General features: G+C 34.8%; 1 protein-coding gene across 5 annotated transcripts in view; it reads right to left on the bottom strand.

Annotated features, from left to right (window-relative positions):
- Positions 1 to 17763, bottom strand: part of LOC126720384 (metal tolerance protein 10-like) — an 82097-nt gene that overhangs the window by 51528 nt on the left and 12806 nt on the right. For 2 of the 5 annotated variants that reach the window (XM_050422807.1, XM_050422806.1), the window contains exon 1: positions 1182 to 1688. The exons of 1 other annotated variant lie outside the window; for it this stretch is intronic. In XM_050422807.1, coding sequence (XP_050278764.1) covers positions 1182 to 1386 — 205 coding nt within the window. In that variant the 5' untranslated portion in view covers positions 1387 to 1688. Of the gene's footprint in view, positions 1 to 1181; positions 1692 to 17763 lie in introns of those variants that run through there. 2 more of the 5 variants (XM_050422805.1, XM_050422808.1) reach the window with 2 other exon arrangements.

Here is a 17763-nt window from a genome sequence, read left to right on the forward strand (position 1 = left end):
GACGAATAAGGAGGTAGCATTCAAAGTCATCAAATATTGATGTTCCATTTTCCAAAATAACCCAACATAAATTATGTTAATGAGTAACAATACATTGAATTATTATGATATTAGTACTCCAAGCATAACACAAAAGGCCATCTGTGAAGTCTATAGTTACTCTCTTTATGTATCATCTCCAAAGAATGTGAAAGGATTTACAGAATTATAGAATGTCCCTTGCTGGTAAATGAAAGTTCCCAAAAAGCATCTAACTAGAACAAAATTCAAGGCCAAAAGATCAATGGTTTATATATTTTTTCTCCATCTATTTATTTTCTTGTGTGGTTGTTGTGGTAACAAAATTGGGATGTCAAAATTCAACAATCAATTCATATGCATCAATAATTTCAGAAAATTTTCCTAGTGAAAGTTTTGGATTTGATGGCAATCATGCTCCACTTCAGCTATTGTGAAAGTCCATAAATTTTTCACCTAAAAGATTTCTTCCCAATATGAAAATTGAATCCTGACCAATCTCTAGAAGGGATGCAAAATTTACCACGGGGTCTATAAACCCAATTGCCCCCTTTTTTTCACTAAACAAAGTTAAGAAACCATTGGATCAGTAACTCGGTTAAGTCAACTTCTAGTTGTCAAGCCCAAAATCAGTAACTTGGCCGAGTCAACTCAGCTATCAAGCCAAAAATCGGATTAGGCTGAACCAAGAAATCAGTGACTCGGCTGTGTGAACTCAGATAAGAAGCCCAAAATCAGATTACATATTTTACATTAACAGACAACATCTGTGTCCTTTTTTTATTTTTACTTTTTTGGTAAATTGTTCATGAATCTTGCTAAGAAAAGAAAGAATATGGAATTTGAAGAAAAAAACAAAAAATGTAACTTTCATTCTAGTATTGGCATGTCCTGGTCATTATAAAACTGTTGGTCATTCTAGTATTGGCATGTTCTTTAGGATAATATCATTATATTATACGTACATAAATATATTGATAAAAAAAAAGTTTTATCTCCCTTTTTTTTTTTTTTCCAAGTACAATTAAATTCAATTATATGGTTAATCACTCGAAACAACCACACTTTTGAACTCAATTATATGGCAAAAGAATTGCTAATATATGTTCTCTCTCTCTTTAATATATATATATATATATATATATTCATGAAAGAAGACTTACTTGGGACATGAAGAAAGCTGCTGAGAGTGAAGATACCATGTTCACCACCATCTCTTCTTTCAACCAGTGGAGGAAACTCTTGCACACTCAGCCTCCAAGACCCAGATGACATGTCACTTCTGGTTGCCGATTCAACATCCTGTGGCACAAAATTCTCTCTTCTGCTCTCATGGGTTACCTCCAAGTTATTCCCACCCTCTTCCATGATCACCTCCTCTCTCTCTCTCTCTCTCTCTCTCTCTCTCTCAGAGAGACGAAAGAAAAACAAGACTGCGTACCCCTCTATGTTTGTTGAGCTCGAGCCTTTTGTTAATGAATCACAAACACACAAAGAAACAGTACAAGACTGCACTGTAGTACCCTTCTATGTTGAGCTTGAACTTTTGTTATTTGATACACAAAAACATGGGGAAGTGTTACATAAATAACAAAGTTTTAGGACTAAGTCTTCACTGCAAAGAATGAGAATTTCTAAAGAAACGGGTTGGATGGATTATAATAAAGGAATAGAATAGTGGCATAAAATAGAAAGCAAAGGATTAAATAAGTTGAAGTTATCGATCACACTTGACATCTTTTTCGAACTTGCAAACAAATATCCTACCGACTAGCAACGAAAAGTTAAAGCAACTTCCACGTAGTGCGGTATCATAAGGATTACGTGTATAAAAGTGTCGCTTTGGTCGACTTCATATCATGACTCGGATGTTACTGCTACACAGGCGGTGCCTTCGGCGTGGAGGAAATTTAGGCAAGGCATAGCGGGAAAGGTGGGTCAAGCGAAACGTGTATTTTTCAACAAATTTTCTCACGCTTATTAGATGAACGTTTATCTTTATATAAAAAAACCGCTATGCCGCTACAGTGCACACTCGGTGTGTTTGCACTGTATAAGTACTACAGTCGTAATAGTGTTTTGGTTTCGTGAGTTTTTTTTTTTTTTTTTTTTTGTGCTTTTGGTTTTTTTTTTGTCATTTCTTTCTTCTTTTTATATACTGTTTTTGGTTTAGTTAACTACACTGGAGCTACCATTTCGAAAGTTTTTTTTTTCTCTTAAATATTTATGTAAGCTGATATATATATATTGTTATACTGACGCAACAAATTTCACGATATTTCTTTATATAAAAAGCGGCTATACTGCTAAAGTGCTTCAATACCGTGCACTCAGTGTGTTTGCATTGTGCAAGTGGCAACAGTGCTTTGGTTTCATGAGTCTTTTTCTTTTTCTTTTTCTTTTTTTTTTTCTTTTTTCAGTTTGTTTTGTGCTTTTTGTTTTCTTGTCTTTTCTTTCTTCTTTATATACAGTGTTTTTGGTTTAGTTAACTGGCACTGGAGCTACGGTCCCTAAAGTTTTTTTTTTTTTTTTTTTAAATATTTATGTAAACTGGTATATATATTGTTATATTGACACAACAATTTTCACAATATTTTCACAATTATTGACATGTCAATTTCTTAATTTCTTACAAGTCAAAATAAAATAATAAAATATGAGACTATGACTAACCACAACTAAAAATAAATGTTTTGAGAATATGTTACAATACTTATTATGCACTGCTTTTGATTTATTCAACTGACAAGGTAGATACAGTGCCTAAAGTTTTTTTTTTTTTTTTTTTTTTTTTTTTTTCAGTAATCGGTTTGTGTTTTATTTTTCTTTTAAATATTTATGTAAGCTGGTATATATATTATTACATTGACATAACAAATTTCACAATATTTTCACAATCATTAACGTGTCAATTTCTTACAAGTCGAAATAAAATAATAAAATATGAGACTATGACCAACCACAACTAAAAATAAATGTTTCGAAAAAATGTTACAACACTTATTGTTATCAAAATATTTTCACAATTGTTGAGATTTCAGTTTTTTATAAATCAAATAAAAAAATGCTAAATCTACAACATTTTAACATTAATTTCTACAGTGCTTAAAGTTTTTTTTATTTTTTTAGTTATCGGTTTGTGCGTTTTTTTTTTTTTTTTTCTTTTAAATATTTATGTAAGCTGGCATATCTATTAACTATATAAAAGGAGCCAAAGGCTCATAAATAGTGTTTTATTGGTTTATTCAATTAGTGAGGTGCACTTTTTGTTTTGTTTTCTTTCTTTTTTTTCTTCAAGTATACCAGTTGGTTTGAGTTTTGTTTTTTGTTTTTTTAAGATCTTTATATGTTTACTTTGTACTTGCAATGCAAGTTTACAGTGTAAATACACAAAAGTGGTTAATATTATACACATTTGCACAAAAAATGGTAAATATTGTACAAATTTTGTAAATGTGTACAAAATTTGACAATTTTTTTGTGTTTACAATATAAATTTACATTGTAATTAAGTACAATGTATACATAGAGATATTGTGAAAATGTTGTGATGCATGTGTCAATTCCTTATGGGTCAAAATAAATTAAAATAAAATAATAAAATATCATATCGAGATCTAGCACAACTAAAAATGTCGTAACATATTGTTGTTATTACAATATATTCACAACTAATGAGATGTAAGTTATAGGTCAAAATAAAATAATAAAATATTGAACTAGGATCCGTCACAGTCTTATACGAATGAGATTAACTTTTTATGACATAATTATCAAAATTCTTAAAATTAATGTCTCTTTTGATTAATGTAAATCTCTATGTATTTTAAAAATCAAATTATTTATATCTTTATTTTGTGATACAAATAAAATTTAGAATGGATCCTAATCACAACTTTTTTTTCCATGGCTAGCACGTGCTGCCCTAACTAGTCTAGTAATTTTAAGTATGATATCTATATTTTTCAGATAATGTTCGCATTTAAATCTTGAAAGTGATAGTGTGTGTGGATTAATGAGTATTTGACAATTAGGGGTAGGGGTGTTTGGAGTATGGTGTGGTGCGATTTTAGATCATTTTTAGCACTGCACTTTGTGGTACGATGTAGCCAAAACTATAACGGTATCTCACCTCATTTTTGTAATCACGTGTGTAGTGCAGTGCAATGCGGTTTAGAATTTAGTAAAAACCATAACCGCACAGCAACTCACTTAATTTTTGCGGTCACATGTGCTATGCGGTGTATAAGATGTGGTTTGAACAGTTTGAAACTAGTATATTTTTCAAATTTTGGGCTTTTCTTACCCAGCCTAAAACAAATTTTTTTTTTTTCCTTTTCTTTGGGCCAAGTTTTAAACTATTAAGCTAGTTTTTCTTTATTTTTGATTGGCTTTCTTTATCAACACTTGTTAGGATTATTAAACTTTTTTTTTTTTTGGGTAAACTAGGGCTATTAAACTATTAATAATATATTTAATATTAAAAAAATAAATATATTAATATATAGAAAGGGTGCGGTGCGGTGCAGTGTGGTTTGCGTGGTTTTCTTATTACAAAACCTCAAACTGCACTACACCACGCAGTACGGTGCATTGTTACTTGCGGTGCAGTGCGGTTATGCCATTTTGCGGGCATTTTTGGTGCAGTTTTTGTAGTTTGTGTGGTTTGGTAAACAACCCCTAATTAAAGAGGTTTATAGACCTACCAAACCTAACCCACCAAAGGGATGTCCGACCACACTTGAACCGAAATTAATCCAATTGGTGACTGTGGGTCTCCACATTCAAAATCTGACCATGGTGAGTCAAATGACGGATTTTCTCTTCCAAAATTCAACCCACCCGATTCAACCAATGAACCTAGTCAAATCCAATGGAGATCCACTGGATCCAACAAGATCTTTGCTAGATCTAGCGAGATCTCCACTAGATCTTTGCCATTCTAAGTAGTTCTCTACCTTTCTCCGCCATTAACCGAGGTCGACTAGCTTGCCACCCTTGAAATTCTCAATCCATCTGATCTGTTGTTCCTTATTAGTCGACGGCAAGTTGAGTTTCCCTCCACCTCATCTAATTAGGTCAGGGCGGGTTAAGCACAAACTTGACTTGATTCAACCCATGGACACCTGTAGTGATCATCATTACTTCTTCTTCTTCTTTTTTTTCTTCTTCTTTTGTTTGGTTGTTGTTATTTTGGTTCTAGCTATAGTTAGGCTCCATTTGGTCAAAAGAATGAAAGTGGTTGGAAGAATGGAAAAAGATTTTAATATTCCATTATATGTCTTTGGTAATAGGATACAAAAGTTTTTATTTTTTTTATTTTTGGAGAAACAAATAAGATAGAAAAGTAAAACGGTGGAAAATAAATATGTTGAAAAATATTATAAGAAGTAATTTTTTAATTATTATATAAGAAAAATATTATTTATCATCAATTAAATTAGTAAAAATGATATCTTACAGAAGTTAATATGGCACTATTTTTTTAAATAAACATTTTTAATAGTTTTAAAAACCGGACCACACCGGTCGGTCCGACCGGTTCAACTGGGAATCGGCCGTCAATCCAGTCCGGTTATGGTAAAAAACCAGAAATAGCTTTAAAACCGGTAAATAATGCAAACTGGCCGGTTCAACCTAAGAACCGAAAACCAGCGTAATCGAACCGGTTTTGCTCCTCAAAATAAACTACATCGTTTTTGGCTTTTGTGCTCCTCAAAATTAACCCTAAAGACTCACGCCTAACTCCTAAACACTCTCAATTGTCATCTCACGCCTCACTATATGAAATCAAGCTCTCACAAGCTCTCTGCCTCACTCAAGCTCTCTCAAGCTCACCCTCTCTAAAATATTGAATATCCCTCACTCTTTCTGCCTCACTCTCACGGTCTCACCTCTGAAATTTTTTTTCCCCTTCTCATCATTCCTCTCAGTGTCTGAAGTTGTGTTCTGGGTTTTCTTTTTTCCTTTTTCCCTTCGCATAATCGGTCTCGCCCTCGCCCTCTCTGCTCTCTGCTTCTCGGCGTCTGAAGGTAATATTCTTTTCTTTTGATTACTTCATTTTGATTTTGATTTTGATTTTCTCAGTTTTTTTTTTTTTTTTTTTTCCGGCTTCATTAGGTAATGTAATAATTAATATTCTTTTCTTTTGATTTTGATTTTGATTATTTCATTTTGTTCATTTTCTCTCTGTTTTTTTTTTCCTCGGCTTCATCTCAGATTCTCAGTTCATGTTCTCGACTTCATCTCAAGTTCTCCTTCCATGACTTCACAGATAGAATTCTCAATTCATGTGAAGTCATTCTTTAATAAGTCACGGGTTTTAATATTCTATAATGTTCATGGGTTTTGCTTGGGTTTTAATAAGTCACAGATAGAATTCTTTAAAATGACTTGTTTGGTTTGGACTTGTTAACTCTAATATGAGATGGGTTTTGCTTGGTTGTTAATTCTTAATCTGTTTTTGTATTGCTTAAACATATAGTGATCTAGATGACTGGAATATGAGATTATGGATGTAATTCTTTGATTTTGATTTCTGATTTCCTATAATTTTTTTTTTTTTTTGGGTAAATCTCATTATTATAGTTGATTTTTGAAGTTTTTGACTTTGATATCGGTTGGGTTTTGCTCAATCTAAATCTGGGTTCTATTTGAAAGTTATTAGTGTATAACTTAGACAAGTTTAGCCCATTGGGCTTAGCCCAGTATACTGTACTTGTAGTTTACTCCTATTACTTATTCTACACACATACCTAGCCTATATAAAGCTACTCAATGTCCTTAGAACACACCAGTGGAGGATCTGCAGCAGAAAGTTGTTCCCACATAGTAGAAGTCTGAGAATAAAAATCAAAAATAGACTGACCTGTCTCTTGGCGCATTTGATAAAGTTTTGATTCGATGTGGAACTCCAAGCTTGAATCATTAGTGCAATTATAGCGATCGACCAAAACTTTCCAAGCAGCCTCAGCAGTTTCAAGACGAGGAAGAAGATTATGAATGGAGGGAATTGAGGTATTGATAAACCAAGACAAGATCTTACTCTGAATACTCTCTCATTCCTCTAGGCATTCTTCATAATCATCTGTTGTAACAACAGTCTTGGAAGACTCTTCAGTAGCTGTGGCTTTAGACTTAAGGTTTGGTACTGGCTTAGGAATTGAACCAGTCACATATCTCCACAGTTTACAACCCTTGAGAAAGACAGTCATGTTCTGAGACCATGCATAATTGCTAGTAGGACCATCCAACATAATGGTGATAGGACGTATGATATCTCGTTCATTTTGTTGAGCCATAATGAAGAAAATGACCAAAAAATGAGATTGAGAGACCTCAAATGCAGAAACGGAGCCCAAAATCAGAATCTACGCGAAAAACTCCGGGCGTCCCACCTCTCAGTCTTCCAAAGGTACTTACTGCAAGTTTTGCAGTGTCAAAGGCCATGACATCTCTGTTTGTCACAAACTACAGAAATTTGTGCAAGAGCAGAATAAAACTTCTCTTCCTCAGGCAGCTGCTTTATGTCCTTCAGATCCATCGGTTCATCTTTCACTTCCTCACTTACTACAGCTGATATTGAGGCAATTATTCAACAGATTTTATCCCGCACTTCCACTGCCCTTTCTGTCACCTCAGGTAAACAACCTTGGTTTTTTGATACTCCATGTTATAACCATATGACTCCTAATGAATCCCAATTTTCTGATAAGACACCCTTAGAACATCCAATCACCATTTACACTGCTAATGGAACTCCTATGTCTGTTAGTCATAAAGGAACAATCTCTTCTCCTTATTTATCCCTTAGTGATACTTTTCATATTCCAGAGTTATCCCTCAATTTGCTTTTTGTTGGTCAATTTTGTGAATTAGGCGTAGATCTTCTATTTACTAATCATGGTGTGGATGTGCAGGATCCCCGAACAAGTCAAGTGCTTGGGACAAGCCGTAAGGTTGGTCACATGTTTAAGGTTCCTGACTTGAAGATTCCTTCACAAGTTGTTTCTACAGCTGCTGCCATTGCCACCTCCTCACCTGATCTATGGCATGCTCGTCTTGGTCATCCATCCTTATCTCGTCTTCAGTTGTTAGCTTCTCAAGGTCATTTAGGTTCAGTTCAATTTCAAAAATTTGATTGTACTTCTTGTCATTTTGGCAAACAAACAAAATTGCCCTTTAATAAAAGTGACTCATTTTCTTCTGCCCATTTTGATCTTATACATTCTGATATTTGGGTCCTGCACCTGTTCCCACTGAGGGGGGATCTAAATATTTTGTCATATTTGTGAATGATTTTTCTTGATGTACTTGGATTTATCTGCTTCACCATAGGTCTGAACTTGTGTCTATTTACCAAACATTTCATAAAATGATTGAAGTTCAATCACACCATTAAAGTCTTTCGATCAGATAATGCTCAAGAATATAATGATAAATCTTTATTATCCTTTTTAGACAGTCATGGTACCCTTCCTCAACGGTCTTGTCCTTACCCCTCTCAACAAAATGGTCGTAAAGAACGAAAACATCGTCACATTCTTGATGTTGTCCGCACCCTTCTCATTTCTGACTCTCTTCCTAAGCCCTTTTGGGTTGAGGCCGCATTCACCGTTGTGTACACCATTAATCGTATTCCTTCACCAACTACATACAACAAATCACCATTTGAGCTTCTTTATGGTCAAACTCCTGACTACTCCTCTCTTCGGGTTTTTGGTTGTGCTTGCTTTGTCTCTCTTCCTCCTCATGAATGAACAAAGCTCCAGCCTCGTACTCGTCTCTATTGTTTCCTTAGTTATGGTGTATCTCAAAAGGGGTTTTGCTGCTATGATCCCATTTCTCATTGTCTTCGTGTCTCCCGTCATGTTGAGTTTTGGGAACATCGTCCTTTCACGAGTCTTCAGCAATTTCCTGGGTCCTCTTCCTCAGAGTCTCCCATTTTTACTGATCTTTTCCTCCCTCTCTATCCTAAACTTGTGAAGGATTCTTCAACATCGGCTGCCTCTCCAGACGGCTCATCTCCGGTTCTGTCCCTGGCATATGACCCGCCTGTCTTGGATCCTGTGGCACCACCCTCTTCTGAGCATCTTGTTGGTCTTGAACTTCGTCGTTCCACTCGGGTAAGCATTCCTCCCCCTTATCACTTCTCTTTTGCTCTTGCCACCCTTTATGAACCTCACACCTATCGTGAGGCCCATACTGACCCTCTTTGGCAACAAGCTATGAATGAAGAACTAGATGCCCTTCATAAGAATCACACTTAGGATATGGTTGATTTGCCTCCTGGTCAGTCTGTAGTAGGTTGTAGGTGGGTTTACAAGATCAAGACCAAGGCTGATGGATCTGTTGAACGATACAAGGCTCGCCTAGTTGCCAAGGGTTTTACTCAGGAGTATGGTATTGACTATAAGGAAACATTTGCTCCTGTTGCTCGTCTTACATCTGTTAGATGTCTCATTGCTATGGCTGCTGTTTGCCGTTGGCCTTTTTATTAAATGGATGTGAAGAATGCTTTCCTCAATGGAGACCTCCATAAAGAAGTGTACATGCAACCACCCCCTGGCTATCTACACTCAGGCAGTCAAGTTTGCCGCCTTCGCCGTGCTCTTTATGGCCTCAAGCAGGCTCCTCGAGCTTGGTTTGAAAAGTTTAGCTCAGTTGTTGCACAGCAGGGTTTCACTTCGAGTCCTCATGACACTGCTCTCTTTGTCCGAAGATCGTCTGCTGGTATCACTCTTATTCTTTTTTATGTTGATGACATGATTATTACTGGAGATGATTATGTAGGTATCTGCTCTCTTCAGCACTTCCTTAGTCAGCATTTTGAGATGAAAGATCTGGGCACTCTCAGTTATTTTCTTGGGCTTGAGGTTACCTCATCCTCTGATGGATACTATCTTTCCCAAGCTAAATATGCTTCTGATCTTCTCTCCAAAGCCGGTATCACCGACAACAAGACTGTTTCCACTCCTTTAGAATACAATGCAAAGCTCACACCCTTGGATGGTGAACCTATATCCGATGCTACTCGCTATCGTCAGTTGGTTGGCAATTTGATCTATCTCACTGTTACTCGTCCGGATATTTCACATGCTGTGGGTATGGTTAGTAAGTTCATGGATGCCCCTCATTCTGTCCACTATGCTGCTGTTCTTCGGATTCTTCGATATGTCAAAGGCATACTTTATCATGGTCTGCATTACTTCTCTCGATCTTCTCTCGAGCTTCATGCTTATTCAAATGCTGACTGGACAGGTGATCCAACTGATCGATGCTCTATCACAGATTTATGTTTCCTGTTAGGTACTTCTCTTGTCTCATGGCGTAGTAAGAAGCAGGATGTGGTTTCCCGTTCCAGTACTGAGGCTGAGTATCGTGCCCTTGCCGACACCACTTGCAAGCTTGTCTGGCTTCGCTGGCTCTTGACTGACATGGATGCTCCACAGCCCACTGCCACTCCTCTTTATTGTGACAATCGTAGTGCTATCTACATTGCTCATAATAATGTCTTCCATGAATGCACCAAGCACATTGAGATCGATTGCCACATCACTCGCTAGCATCTCAAGAAAGGAAATCTTAAGTTGTTCTCCATCTTTTTTGCTGACCAGCCTGCTAATATCTTCACCAAGACTCACCTGCATGGTCGTCTTCGAGATCTTATATCCAAACTCCAGTTAGCTTCCTCCTTGCCACCTCGAGTTTGAGGGGGGATGTTAGTGTATAACTTAGACTAGTTTAGCCCATTGGGCTTAGCCCAGTATATTGTACTTGTAGTTTACTCCTATTACTTGTTCTACACACATACCTAGCCTATATAAGGCTCTCTATTGTACATTGTTATTTACACAAATCAATATACAGACTATTCAGTCTTTCTCTCACACTTTATATTGTTAACAAAAGTTAATTGAGGATTGGAAAATTTTTGTCTACATAATGGTTTCTTCTGAGCTTAGGCACCTTATTATTTATTGATTTACATGCTTTATTTCAATTTTTTTTCTCTATTCTAGGCACCATATTATTTATTTATTTACACCCTGCTTGCATAATTATGTTTGGATTTTAAAGTTAATCATTAAGTATCATCAAGGACCACTGTTTGTTTAGTGTTTTATTTTCTGTTTGTTGTTAAACTTAGTAGTTGTTTGCCATTTAGATGTAAATGTAATGACTAATGAACTTATTTATTTGGTTTTGTTGAAAGTTTATTATGTTAAAGACGATTGTTTTGTAACGTTATTATGTTAAATTCTTTAAAAAGATGTTATATACTTATATATTTGTACTTTTTTTTTAAAGGAAACATATTTCTTACTATTGGTTTATTAGTTTTAGTATATTAAAAAATTATTAATTATTTATATAATTTAAATAAATAATAATTAAATTATTTATGACGTCACCCGTGCGATCATCGATCGGACCCCAATCCGACTATAAAACCGATAATTAGCTCATTTTCTAGTTCTTCTACCGTACCGGTTTTTAAAACCATGCGTTTTTTTAAATAAATGTTAATACATTGCATTTCCTATATTTTATATCCTTCCTTTTATATTTCTTTTGGTTACAATTTTCCATGTAATTCAACAAGAGCATCCTAAGGAAACAAATTTCTCAATTTACTGATCCTATGTACTCAAACATAAGAGTCTCTCTTATAAGAAAATTATTGAGCTCCGTTCAATACTAATACTAATTTTTTTTGGTAACAATGGAAAATCAAAGAGTGTATGTAAAAGATTGGGTTGCCATCTTCGCCAATTGCTGGACTTCCTTGAAGATGGGTTCAGGAGCAACTTTGATTTGTAGACTTTGAAACATTCTCTTTTGGGTTCGGATATCTTCTAGGAGAATCTCTGCTTCCTTGTTGTCTGTATTTATGGTTGCCAGCTCATCCGCTAAATTTTTTGAGTTAACAAGTAAGATGGCTTTTCTATATCCTTCCTTCCAAGCAGTATAGAGCGCTTCGCGAATAGTTAACAGATTGCTGGTCTTCTTATTCCTCGTATGCCATGAAAAACATTCCTTCTTGACGGACTGTCCTAAGTGATTTTTAATCACAAAGGCTCCTCCATCCCAATTTGTATTGCCGCGACGGTTTTTGTTTCCTATGATAATTAAAATCTGCCATCCCTTACAGCTTGAGAAATTTATGTAATCTCTTTTCTCTTGTGGGTTGTAGAAGTGTTGCTCTTGGGGAGTCATTGCTTGCATCCATTCACTCTTTAATCTTTGGACTGTGCGCAAAGCTTGATGGATGTCTGGCTCTAGTCTCTCAAAAATAGCTCTATTTCTTGTCTTCCAAATTGTCCAAAGAATCGCTCCTTGTTTAGTCAATATCTCTAAATCCCCTTTACTTTTTGTATTACACTTTTCAATACAAAAAGTCTTAGTACACATTAAAATAAAATAAAATACTAATTAGTATAAAAAAAATACTAATTCCAAGAGTCAGAATAATTGCTGGCCCCACCCAGCTGCTTTCTTTCTTTTCTTTTCTTTTTTTTTTCTTTTTTTTTTTTTTTAAATACAGATAAGTAGTTGGCAAATGACAATAAAGTGGAAGGATATTTAAGTAATTTGACCTAAAAGGACCATTTTTCTTCCTCTACTCTTTTTTTCTTTTCTTTTTTGGTGGGATCAACTCATCCATTTTCTTAACGATTTTTCCTTGTGAACCAAACAGAGGAAAACCTACGTGTTCTCTCCGCATTTTTTTTAAGTTTTTCATCCATCAACTTTTCAACCCCAATAATGTAAGCTACTTAATTAGGATTGGTTAATTTATTGAGACAAGAAAGTTAGGACTCAGATTATCTACCATCTCTATCTCCAAAACGTGGATAGAAAATTTGGAAATAGAAAAGGACCCCAATAGTCCAATTCCCACAAGAGAATACTTTTTTTTTTTTTTTTGTTTATATTGATTTTATTTTATGAACAAAATTTAGCTATAAAATTAGTTGTAGTTTTTGACTACAACCTTACTCAATGTCTTTTTCTTTGAGGTGAATTTTGACAAACTTACCATTGGATTACATCTTCTTATTTCCTTCATGTTTACAAAATTTTTAGAAAATTGAAGATCAATAACAATGTTATCAATAAATTTTTTAAATTGCAAGTTTTTGTAGTTTAAAATTATGCATATAATATAGTTTAAAATTATGAATAAATAATATCTGATTGACACAAAATTTGACATTTGCATTAAGAACGTAAAAAATATGCAATTCAACAGTTAAATTTTCAACATATATAATAATGTTTATTTTATTGAGTAAGATTGTAACTTTAAACTACAACTAATTTTATCGTAAAATTTTGTCCTTATTTTATTTTTTAAAAAGTTTACAAAATGATATGATATTGGCACGAGAGAATAAATTTAGCATCAATTTTATTAGAAAAAGTCTATAATAAGTTGATATTATCAATTGTTGCGATGTGCATGAACCAACTGCAACCGATATAGTCAGTCTCAACTGACCGACGATAGAATATATACTTAAGACGTGGTTGATGTCGATCGTTAGTGGAAAAGCCAAATTATACTGCGTTTTATATAGTGACTAATTGGCCAAACCCAATAGAATAGTCGAGCTGAGCCGATATCACCGACCATGGCTCGAGAATGCATTGCAGTGCAGCTGGGTAAGAGAGAATCGAAAAATGGACCATGTCGGCTCGGCAGGAACAACATACTGCACGTCTCTAATTGTTGGGATGAATGCCACGTCAATAATAACATATATACAATTTTATTAAAGTTATTTTTTATTTTGTATTTAAAAGCCAATTCAATAGGGCATTTGTTAATAAACTTTTTAAAGGAAATTTTGATAACAATTTTATGAGAAATAAAAAAAAAATTGTCAAAAAACTAGTTACTTCTATATTTTCTTATAAAAATTTTCTAAAAATATTTTTTAAATCAATAGATATTCGTTAACTTTTCCAGTATAAAGGTTATGTACGAAAATTTTATGTATTTTATCTAAAATTAAAAAAAAAAAAATTAGTTAACATGTATTTTATGTCAAATAAAAACTAGTTTGTTGTGACAATATGTATATGAGAATACTAAAATTTAAAATTTTTGATTTTGGAAGAAATGTAGTTTGTTGTGACAAAATGTATTCTATTGTTGCCTAATATGATTTTGTGGTTTACCACTCATCTTGTAACAATAAGATAGATTGATTAATTTAGATGGATAAGATTTCAAATGTTGTTTTACGAATAATTGTTCTTTATCATTAGAACAAGACAACAATTAGTCCCCTACTCTACAAGTTATTTTACCAGTTGAACTTGAGCTAACTCAAACCCAGAAAATTGTTTAGAATCAAATTCTATTAGATGTGCATTAAAAAAAAAATATCTACCCAGAGCATGCAAAGTTGTACAAGGACGATTTTTCTTTCTTGAAAAATAATTAAACCAACTACTCATCAAAGGTAATAAATATTGTTGAAATAATACTCCTAAGCACCAAACTTTCTGTACCATGATGTCTAGTGGTACATGTTGCTGCCAACAGGGATGTTGGGTGTAACACTAACACCCTATAATTTTATTACTAATTTATTTCATATGCATGTATTAAAGAGGAGGCCCACGGTTAAATGAATTTATTTGATTTGGGTCTAATATATTTAAATAAGATAATTATTATGGTATAAGAGGCCCAAAAGAGATGGCATAAGTAAATAGATGGGCATTGATAAGCTTAAAAACTCTAGCCTTTTATCCTTAAACTTTATGTATATATAAATAAGCGTATGTTTGGATAATGGCAAGCGTCCCACGTTTTGCGCGTCTAGCGTTATGTAGTGAGTAAACTTTAAAATTGAGTCTCACGATACTATTCACATATTTAAAAAAAATTTTGCTATAGTGTTTTCAGTTTTCAGTTTTCAACAATAAGCGATATCCAAACAGACACTAAGAGATTTCCCCTCTTTTAGTGGCTCCACACAATTTTCTTGATTATCTTCTCTGCAGCTGTGCGTGTAAGAATCAGGCCAGCCCTCCCCTCCTCATTACTTGGGTTCTTTTATTTGTGTGACACCTATCAAGTTTCTATATGGTTTAAGGGTTAGTGATATCTCCCACATCTAGGAGAGAGAATGTTTATGTATATTTAGAGCTTGTTTGGACACTCACAAAACTAAGAGCCTGTTTGGTTTAGCTGTTTCCGTAACTCAATTCTCAGTTTCCATAACTCATAACTCAAAAATGGTGAGACCCATAGCAAAAAGGTTATTTGGCCAAACGATAACTCTGTTTCCATAACTCTGTTTCCATCACTCAATTCTCTGATTTTTGAGTTATGAGTTATGGAAACTGAAAACAACTAAAGGTTGTTTTCAGTTTCCATAACTCATAACTTAATGGCAATATTGTAATTAAACACACATAGGGGACCCACAGCCGCAACTTTTGACCACCTTTTGACTTTGTTTTTTTTTTTCACTTGTTCGGTCTTCAGTCTGGTTTTTTTTTTTTTCACTTGTTCGGTCTTCAGTTCTGAAAATTTTTTTTTTTCACTGGTTCGGTCTTCAGTACGTTTTTGTTTTGTTTTGTTTTTTTTTTTTAAGCTTCGGTGAGTTTGGGTACTGAAAACAAAAACAAAAAACAAAAAAAAAAAGAGAAAAAACTGCACTGGCTGACAGGTATGGGCCCACAAATAGTGTGACAAATATTGAGTGATGGAAATTGGGTGATGATGCCAAACGGGTGTGAAAAATTGAATGATGAGTGATGAGTGATGAGTGATGGAAATTGAGTGATGAGATTTCCTTAGCCAAACAGCCCCTAAGTGATATCATCCTGTTTTCATAACTCATGATCCAAAACTGGTGGACCCACGAAAAAGAAATTGTTTGGATTCTATGACTCATATTCCTTGACTCAGTTTTCATGATTTTGTGACTCAAAAAACTGAGTGATAGTAAGGGAAAATGAAAACTCAATTCTGTTGTTTTCAAAACTCAAAACCGGTCACTTAGTGGCAAGTCCGTAAATTAGCTGAGATTGTGGCCCCTTCGCCAGTGCATTGTCACGTCCATCTCAGGCTGGTTATGATCGTTGGAGGTTCCCCTGCATAGTTTTAAAAACCGGACCGAACCGGCCGGTCCGACCGATTCAACTGGGAACCGGCCTTCAATCCGGTCCGGTTATGACAGAAAACCAAAAATAGCCTAAAAACCGGTAAATAATAAAAACCAGCCGGTTCAACCGTAAAACCGGAAACCGGTATGGTTGAACCGGTTTTGCAAAATACAGAGAAAATGACTTTGTTTCTCTTGATTTCTTCCCCATTCGGCCTCTCTCATTGGTGCAGCAGTTACTTTGTTACTGTGAATGATGGGAATGAACGATTTTTCTTCCTCATTTTGAGAATCTTAGATATATTATAAATAAGAGTTGGTGAATGAAACTTTTAAATCTGTGGGTAAAATAAAATTTGGGGAGGAGGTAAGAGTCTAAGAGAGGCAACATGAGAAGGGTGGAGGAAGGTATTTTGGTTTGAAGTTTGAACTATTGCTAATTGATATATTGCAGAGAGATGGAGTGATGGACGGGCTTGGCAAAAAAGGTCAGAGGGAGAGATAGATTAGAGAGAGAGACGAAGGAGAGGACCTATGGCCTTATGGGAATTTGGATTCAGATGGATTTCTATTAGAAAAGTGGAAAGGCTGGAAAGGCTGTGAGTCTTGGGACTTGGGAGAAGTAAATGCATGTCATAAAAGTCAAAAAGTGGGTGGGTGTTGATGGTTAGTAATGGCTGGGGGTGGGCTTTTTATTTATTTATTCATTATCTCTTTTCCATTTTCGGTGAAGCCTAGAAAGTCTTGTAGCTGTATCTGTGTTAGCCTGTATGTGCCTCTTTTAAAGTTTTAACTATATTTGTGAACAACTATAGTAAGTTACCTTTAATATTTAAATGATATTTATTATATAAGTTGTGAAAAATTATTAACATTATAAAAATAAAATATATTCATCATTATTTATTTATATAATTTAAAAAATTATTAATTAAATTATTTATGACGTCACCGGTTGGACCATCGGTCGGACCCCAATCGGACCAAGAAACCGGTAATCAGTATCTTTTCCGGTTCTTTCACCGTACCGATTTTTAAAACCATGTTCTCCTGTTCCACTTCATTTTTCCCCAAATTTTTTGTTGAAATTTTTCCCCCTTCTCACTTCCCTCTCTCAGCCTCTTCTCATTTTCACTTCCCTCTCCATCCCCAGCGAACTAGCTCCATGGCACCACAATCCGTGTTCGAAGAACTAAAGAAGAACACTGCGTGATTGAACACTAAACCAGGCCTGAATCTTCACCGGCGAATCTACCTCTCTATCACTGTGTCCATACCTCTCTCTCCCTCTCCCAAGTGCAATATATATCTCCCAGGTGCAATATATACCTCTCTCTCCCTCTCCATTTTCCATTTCTATGGTCTGGTTTGGGTTTATTGTTGGATGTGAAAGGGGGTTTTTGATTTAAAGTACTGATATTGGTTGTGGCTTGTGAGACAGCATTCCTTTGTAATCTTTTGAAATATTAAGTTCTATTGGGTGCATTGATATATTAAAGTACTGATGTTGGTTTGGGTCTTTATGAATTTCTTAAGTTCTACCTTCGTTTTGAACCCGAAGAGTTAAATCCTTCTTTGAAACATTTTCTGCTAGTGATCAATCCATTGCCAACTA

Source organism: Quercus robur, chromosome 4 (genome assembly GCF_932294415.1).
Source record: "Quercus robur chromosome 4, dhQueRobu3.1, whole genome shotgun sequence".
In the NCBI taxonomy this organism is placed as follows: domain Eukaryota; kingdom Viridiplantae; phylum Streptophyta; class Magnoliopsida; order Fagales; family Fagaceae; genus Quercus; species Quercus robur.